This window comes from Ceratotherium simum, chromosome 11 (assembly GCF_057802395.1).
Source record: "Ceratotherium simum simum isolate JZ-2026a chromosome 11, ASM5780239v1, whole genome shotgun sequence".
Lineage (NCBI taxonomy): Eukaryota > Metazoa > Chordata > Mammalia > Perissodactyla > Rhinocerotidae > Ceratotherium > Ceratotherium simum.
In genome coordinates this window covers 49,880,091-49,888,498 of record NC_141910.1, presented here as the reverse complement: position 1 = coordinate 49,888,498, position 8,408 = coordinate 49,880,091, and the positions used below count along the sequence as shown (strand labels likewise).

At 47.7% G+C, this 8,408-nt stretch overlaps 1 protein-coding gene across 1 annotated transcript in view; it reads right to left on the bottom strand.

Moving 5' to 3' along the window:
• Nucleotides 1-335: 335 nt before the first annotated feature.
• LOC101394861 (xanthine dehydrogenase/oxidase) overlaps nt 336-8,408 on the bottom strand; it is a 61,760-nt gene continuing 53,687 nt past the window's right edge. Inside the window, exons 30-33 of the mRNA XM_087436957.1 lie at nt 7,583-7,697; nt 6,744-6,809; nt 5,111-5,299; nt 336-3,209 (exon numbers count right to left, since the gene is read on the bottom strand). Of these exons, the coding sequence (XP_087293083.1) occupies nt 2,880-3,209; nt 5,111-5,299; nt 6,744-6,809; nt 7,583-7,697 (700 nt within the window). The 3' untranslated portion in view covers nt 336-2,879. The remainder of the gene's footprint in view (nt 3,210-5,110; nt 5,300-6,743; nt 6,810-7,582; nt 7,698-8,408) is intronic.

Here is an 8,408-nt window from a genome sequence, read left to right as displayed (position 1 = left end):
TTTCATTTACAGTATTAGTGACATCAAGCACTGGGCTCGACTGCATGGCCTCCACTATCCTCCTTCCATGGCCAGAACCATGGACCCGTCTGGCAGAAGGCTGGGTGTTTTATTCAGTGAAGGCACATGGCAATGTCACATCGTCCACCCAGCACCACATAGTGATGAAATCACTGTTGGAGCAACGAGAGCGGGTATTTACCTTTCTCCTGTCCTCTTTACCAACCTCAGGGACTTGGGGGGATCTAAGAAGAGTGCATTAGGCACAGATATCTCATTGTAGTGAGGGAGCCACATCTTTGATAGCTACAGATCCCTTATGCAACTGGAGTTTTCAGGTCACATATTTATAGACTTTTAGGGCTGGAGAAGACCTTAGAGATTATTCCAGTTGAATCCTTTATTTTGCAGTAAAATGAAGCACAGAAAAAGAGAAGTGACAGTCCAAGGTCACACAGACAGTTAGAGACACAGCTGGGATGAGAACCCAGGCTCCTTGACCGTTTTTCCTCTGGCTGATCTTGATGTTGGTAGCATCTTTTCTAGGTGGAAATTACTCTGGCTTCAAATGAAGATTTTTAAACCTGATCTTTTTTCTGAAATGCACAACGTGGAAGAGGAAGAAACCTAGCACACTGTAGGTGCTCAATAATTGGGCTGGTCGGCTTTTGGTGTTCTAGAATAATCTTACTTTATGCAGCTTAACAAGATTGGATCCATTAACCTTGAATTTGTTTCAGTCTTTATTCTCTTCCAATGACCCAAAGGTGAGTAGAGGTTTGACTCTCACCCCACTGTCCCACTGGAAATTAAGTATGGATCTGAGTTATAATATGACATACGTTTGTTTGAAGGAAAGGCTTTCTGAGGAAAAGCACATGGATTTAGAGTAACTTTGGTTTAAGCTCCTGGAGGTTTGTGGGAATCCTCTTTGAAGGACAGACACTGTCACCCCTTGAGGTTAAACAGGCTTCACAGTGAGTTGAGACATAGCACAAATAATTCCTAAACCTACTTCAAATAAGTGATTAAAACAGACATGAAATGACCCTAATTGTATACTAAACACTTGGGCCCAACAGTTCTGAATTTGCTTATCATTATGTTTGCAAATCTATTTTTGATCAAAATCTTCCAATGCATCAATGTTCTTCCAAACACCATCCTGATGACTCACAGCGGTGCCATCCTACGACTTCTATAGATTCATGTTCTGCAGGATATGTTCCACACTCCATGTAAGCCCCAGTCTAGCATAAGAAGACTCCACCGGGGGCTTTCTCTTCAGACCCTCAGAGACCAGGGTTTATAGTTTTCTGGTACATCAGTGACACACTAGGGAAGAACAATAGAAAATTCACTGCCAAAGTGTTTCCATAGCATGGGACACAGTGCCCCCTCCTGCCCTCTCACGCACATGCCACCTCCCATCACTGCCAACCACCATTCCAAGACAAACACCACTCTGCAGTCCTAACTGTTGGGAATGTCCCCAGGGCAGGGCCTCTTAACTTCCTAGTCAATCATTTACTTCTATGGAGCACTTTCCATGTGGCAGGCACTCCAGTAGGCTCTGGAGATACAGGGATGGACAAATACAGAAGTGGTCCCTTCTCACGTGGCACTCACAGTCCTTCAAAACCATGATTGGTTCAAAGACTCAGCTGCTCATGCAAATCCATTGCAGGCATTTTAAATCACTGGTGTGTTGAAACATAGCAAAGGGGCTTGGATTTGAATCTTTGCTTTAGGTCTGGGGCCTCAGAGCGGCTCATTAAATCATTGAATTCTGTATCAGATTGTTTGCAAGGAGCTAACTTTGCAACTTGTGCAAGCTTATTGGGAGCCCAGCAGCACCTCTCCTCTCAGGGCATGGAGTTTGGGTAACTGTCAGCATCGGGGCCATGTGGGAAGGTTCTGGGCTGTGGGCAGGTTGCTGCACAGCTGTGGGCATCCTCACTGCCTGGGAGTTCCACACATGGTCTGTGTGATTCTCACTCCACAGCTAAAGCTATTGGCAGACCTGAAGTGTGGCCTGACTGGGGACCCATCTGCCTCCCTCATCCTCAGTGCTGAGGTCTGGGATGGCAGATTTGCCTGCCCCGAGGGCTCTCCTGTAGCCTCCCCGTCCCTGAAACGCTTTGTGTCCGTGAGTACACACTTCACCTCTAAACCCGAAAGGCCTATCAAATTTCCTATCAAATACCTAGAAGGAAATCCAACTTGGGTATCAGGAAGAACCCGGTCTGCTAACTCAACAAAGGCTGCCATGCAAAGGCAATTGGAGAGTCCAATGTGTGCAGTGCCCACGTCAGCGCAACTCAGAGTCTGGGCTGGTTCTGAGGTTCCAACCGTGGAAGACACTGTCCTGGCATGGTCTTATTTCACCAGGCATTGTCCACTACAAGTATCCCACAGGGGCTTCCCAGAATGATTCCAACAACCATGGAACTCCTGTTACATTCTGCTACATACACCTCCAAGCTAGTAACCCATCAATGTAATGCAGTCATCTGGTTTCCTTAAAGGCTGCAAAGTCTCCAAGGGCAGCCATGTGTCCCCACTATCAGCACAGCACATGGTAATCACAGGACACATGGGGTCCATCTAATGAATCAATAAATTCCTCTTTTTCTCTCATCTCCATAGAACCTCACACAGTATCCCTAACAAAGAAGGGTCTCAAATATACTAGTGATGGACCCTAAAGATTAGGTTCTTCTGGAGTTTTACCCATCATCCTCAACTTCATGGAAAATAATGAAATCTGTGGGTCATAGCTGAGCATCAAACAGCCCTCCTTCCTTTAAGGAGGCTCAGCTACAAGCTACGCTTTAGGAGCTTTCTTGTTATTTTCCTGCAAGTTCAAGGGTGGTGCCTCAACGGCATAGCGAAGGGTGGCATTGACCCAGGGATGCCCAGTTGAGAGAGAACCTAACATCTCCCTCTCCTCTCTGCAGAGCCTCCCCTGCAGTACGCAGGCCTATGCCTGGCCTCCCCAGGACTAAGGGGGTGCTCGAGAGGCATCGTACCAAGGTGGTGAACTTGTCCACACAGGCGTTGCGGATCTTCTCTGGGGTGGCAGGGCTGTCTAGCTGGAAAAGCTCCTTCGTATTATAATCTGTGTGCTGAGCTCGAGCTGCGCGGATGGCGTCCTTGATGGCAAAGAAGATGGAGGCGCCGAGGAAGAGGGGCGGCTCCCCAACAGCCTGAGCAGACAGAGCACAGGACAGAGAATCAAGGGCAGTGGCCCCAGGCTCCACACCAGGAGGGCTGGTGTTGCCAGGGACCCCAGCCAGCGGTAACAGACCACACCAAGCACGGCAGGAAGGGCCGTCAAAATCAATCAGGGGCTGAGAACAATGGATCTAGTAAATGACTCAACCTTGTTAGCACATTTCTTTTAACGCTTATTATGTGATTTTCTCTGATGACACCATGCAAATATAATGTACCATTAAAAGTTATATTAGGGCCAGCCCCGTGGCTTGGTGGTTAGGTGCATGTACTCCTCTGCTGGCGGCCTGGGTTCGACCCCGGGCGCACACTGACGGGCCACTTCTCTGGCAGTGCTGAGGCCGGGTCCCACGTGCAGCAACTGGAAGGATGTGCAACTATGACATACAGCTATCTTGGGGCTTTGGGGAGAAAAAGGGGAAAAAAAAGGGGGAGGATTGGCAATAGATGTTAGCTCAGAGCTGGTCTTCCTCAGCAAAAAAAAGAGGAGGATTAGCATGGATGTTAGCTCAGGGCTGATCTCCTTCACAAAAGGAAAAAAAAAAGTTATATTAAATAATTATATTTTATAGACAAAAAAATCTGATATGAATTTTAACCCTTTCTACAGTTATCAGGCTATGGGAATACTCTCCCTGCAACTCTGACACCAACAGTTACAGGCGCCATATTATACTTACAGCATCTGTTGGAATATAGGCCTCATGACAAACAGGAATTAAAACATTTTCTAGCAGAGGTTGTTTTGTCCTCCAAAGCATAGATCAGAGACTACCTGTATCAGAATCACTAGGAGCACTTGTTAAAAATGTAAGTTCCAGAGCCAGCCCTGATGGCCTAGTGGTTAAAATTTGGCACTCTCTGCTTCGGCAGCCCAGGTTCGGTTCACACTGGCGGAACCACACCACTCATCTGTCAGTAGCCATGCTGTGGCAGCGGCTCACATAGAAGAACTAGAAGGACTTACAACTAGAATATACAACTATATACTGGGGCTTTGGGGAGGAAAAAAAGTGGAAGATTGGCAACAGATGCTAGATCAGGGCAAATCTTTCCCAGCAAAAAAAAAAAAAAAAAAAAGCATGTTCCAGGGACCTACCACTGACTTATGGGATCAAGATTTCTAGAGGTGGGCCCTACAGAACTGCATTTTTTTCATGAGCTCCCAATGATTCTGATGCTTGCTAAAGTGTGAGAGCCAATGGCAAGGATCACAAAGTGGCCCAGACCCTCCCACAGTAAAGTAAACCATGAGATGAGCAAATGGGTGTGTTTCATTGGTTACAAGTGATTATCTGTATTTCTTCTTAGATCTAGGACTATATCAATCAGCTTAATTGATTTTCAACCATTTTTTCATACTTATTGGGGACAAGGAGGAAATAGAGGATGGTTATAATCCTTCAGGCATGCTGATCAAGTCTTAAGGTCAGGTGGCAGCCACTGAAGGAGGTGAAGGGGTGTTCATGGAGGTGCTGCCCCATCTGCAGGGAATATGCTGCTTCTCATGGAACTAGAGGGGTGCTGTACCTGTGAGATCGTCTCTAGGACCAAGCATCAGGGATGCAAACCTGAGACATGGGTGTAGGTCAAGATTTGACCTACAGGACTGGATTAAGGAATCCCCCTGAGTGCACACAAAGGAGCTGCATTTGGCCACATGGAGGCAGTGTCATCCTCAGCCCAGTTCCCTGGTTCTCAGGCAGGACTGCCCACCCCTCCACTGTCCTCACCAAGGCTAGTATCAAGCCCTCTTCTCTCTTCCAGACAAGCCCCTGCAGAGCCACATAGCAAGTGGCTGGAGCCCCTGGTCACCACCCGTGGTCTCCCACCATGCAGACCAGAAGGCAGCACAGACGCAGGGCAATGGTACCTTGGATGCATAGATGGCCTTCTTGTTGGGGCTGTCGCGGAGCAGGGACACCCTGAACTCAGTGGGGATGCTGCCAAACGCAGGGATCTTGTAGGTGCTGGGGCCGCGGGTGTACAGGCTTCCCTCAGGAGAATACTGCAGCTCCTCCAGGGTGAAGAGGCCAAGGCCCTGGACAAATGCCCCTTCCACCTGCAGGGCAGACAGAGACCGTGGCTACCTTGCCTCTCCCCTCCCCAAGGACATGTACTGCTTCCCACAATGGGCACCAATCCCCACCTGGAGTGGGGCTGGAAAGAAGCTGAAAACATCCCTCCACTGCTTACCTGGCTCCTGCCCCGGCCCAGGATAACCTATCTGGGCCTTCGCCAGGCACTGGCATGGGCAGAGTGAAGGCATTAACGCTGAAGGTCAGTTTCAGAACTTGTCAGCGATTCCAAGAGGGTCACGCAGTGGTAGGCATAATTTCCCATTAAAACCTGCCTCGGGGCAGGTGGAGATGTTCCTTCAATGTTGCCACGGAGAAATGGCGACCCCAAGCCTAGAAGCCAGCTCATAGGCTAATGGTTGCTGAGTGTCCCTCAGGGGCCCACGCTCCTCCTGTGCGCTGAGTGGGACCATGCGCTGTTGAGCAGCCCCACAAGAGACGGGGAATTCCTTGGATAGTAGATTCCCAGATTCCTGGGAGGCTTTTTGAACTCCCAGCCCTGCCTGCCCTCTGGGAGAGAGTGTGCTCCTGCTGTAGCTTACAGATCTCTTTTAGGGCACCTGCCACGCTCTGCTGCCCACGCGTCTGTACTCCCAGCCTCAGTGCTCAGAATAGCGACAAGTGGTACTGCTGTAGTTACACAAGCGTGCTCCAGGGGGAAACCAGGCACTACTCATCCTGTGTCTGCGGTGCTGAGCTCAGCGCCTGCCATAGTAGGGGCCCCCGCATGCTTGTTCAATGAATTAGTGAACAGATTGACTAACAACTAAGTTTCTGTGTACTCAGTAATTGCCCATTTTTGAGAGATACAATTTAATTTTCTACCAGATGCTCAGTACTTCAGTTCTGGATTCTTCCCTCTGTTTCCTCCTGTTCAACCTGCTCTGCCCAATACTCTCATATTTTCCAAAAGTGATTTTCTTCAGGACATTCATCTTTTTACTCCTCTTGCTCAAATCCTTCTTTTGCCCCCAGTGCCCCCCGCCCCATGCTTGGTAGCATTTACTTCCTGGAGAACAAAACCTGTCCTGTGTGGAAGAGGAATGAGGGGGGAGAAAACTCCTCTGACCTCAGACCTCACTGCCTGCGTATCGATGCCAAACTCAATCTCCGTTCCACGTTGTGCCCCCTCTCAATCTCTGCGTGTGTGTGTGTGTGCGCGCGTGTGTGTGCGTGTGCGCCCAATGCTTTCACCATTCATCATCTTGCTCTCCGAGGTGTGAAAGCCTTTTCCATGTTAATTCACATTAATTTGTCTTCTGCCTCAAGAGTTAGGCGGGCTCTCATCTATCTCAATCCCACTCAGAGAGAGACTCATTTGGTACCATGTTCAGAACTTGGACAAGATGTCACGGCTGGTGACCCTAGGAGGGGATGGGGCGCATCAGTGGCCAAGTCCATCACCACCCTGGTCCCCCATGAGCCTACCTGTCCAATATCGATGGCAGGGTTCAGACTGGAGCCAACATCCATGACGATGTCTGTGCGGAGGTTCTAAAGTGGACAGCAAAATGGAAGCAGTTTGAGAAGAAAGGGATGTGGGGAATGATAGATGGGTCTTGGTGATCCTCAGATTATTAAATGCCAACCCAAACAGCATTTTCACAGGCAGAACGCCCTGGGCTCGCTCAGGCAGGGCTGTTCATGTCCCCGCCAGTGTCCACTGCCATTGTCACTGCTGAAGTTTGAGTTCTTAGCAGCTGGGGAGGAGATGGGAGTGGCAATGCTCTCTCAGTAATTGGAAATAAGTGTGCACACACCCACACATGAGTAGGAACAGCAAGTTCCCAGGTTCCTGGGGCTTTTAACCTGAGTCTGGGTGGATCATGTAAGAAGGAGCCAACAAACTATGTTCCATGGCTAAATCCAGCCCGTCCCCTGTTTTTGTAGGGCCTGTGAGCTAATAATAGTCTTTACATTTTTAAATGCCTGACAAAAATAAAAAGAAGAATATGTTGTAACATGTGAAAACTATATGAAATTCACATTCAGTGTGCATAGGTAACATTTTATTGGAACACAGCCACGCTCATTTGTTTACATACGTCTAGGGCTGTTTTCTACAATGATAGAGTTGAGTAGCCGAGGCAGGCTTGTGGCCCAGAAAGCCTAAAATATTTACTCTTTGGTCCTTTATAGGAAGTTTGCCAAGCTGTGCTGTAAGGCATTATTTTTCCAACCAGAAAGTTTGTCTCTATCAGCTCTTGGTATTGCAATTGAGTTGTTTCTCCTTCCCCCTTGGTACTGAAGGTCTGTAAACTTCTTACCTTATGATCCCCTGTTAAGCAGTCAATTTCCACTTCAGAGCAAGCCACCCCATATGAGAAGTAGTAGAAGCGATTTCCTGAGTTTGTCTCAAAGCTGTAGTCAAGGTTGGGTGTTCTGGGGGAGAAAAGAGAAAATATTGCACTTGTATTAAGATGAACACGCCCCCCACTCATACATACACACACACAGCTTGTCCCACAAAATGTTAAGACTCCCAAGGTTTTATTTTTTCATTCAGCTGTTCTTCAAAAAAGCCCATATATTTTGAATATTTTGAACTCGTTAATGAAACCCGGATATTTCAGAGAATTTTGTCTCTTGTCTCTGCTCCATTTTACCAATGGTCCTTGTATGATTCATCCCGTACAGCCGAGCAGTGTTTAGTATCAACGTACTTTCCTCTACATGGTAGAAACAGGTGACAGATTTGCCTGAGCTCATGAAAGAAATGAAAGTCACATTCCAAAGGATCTACTACTGAATTAGAATTCAAGGTCTTCAGAACCTAAGTTTCTGCCTGCTCTGGCTCCTCGTCTCTTCACACAAGTTCACCTGCTCACAGGGCTGCACACCTTTCTCAAAGTGAAAGTTAACAAGATCAGTATCTCCTGCAGCCTGGGTGCATCTTTAAGCAGCATTTGCCTGCATTACTCCTCATCTACGGGCACCTTCTAAATTTCAACAAGTGATTTGAGGAAAGTGTTATTAATAAAAGCAGATGCTCTCTTATACAATTTTTTCTTTTTCAATCCTGAGTATCTGATACATTTCCAATTTTGCATGAGTCGTGTGTACGTGTTTGTGTGTGTGTGTGTGTATTCTCAC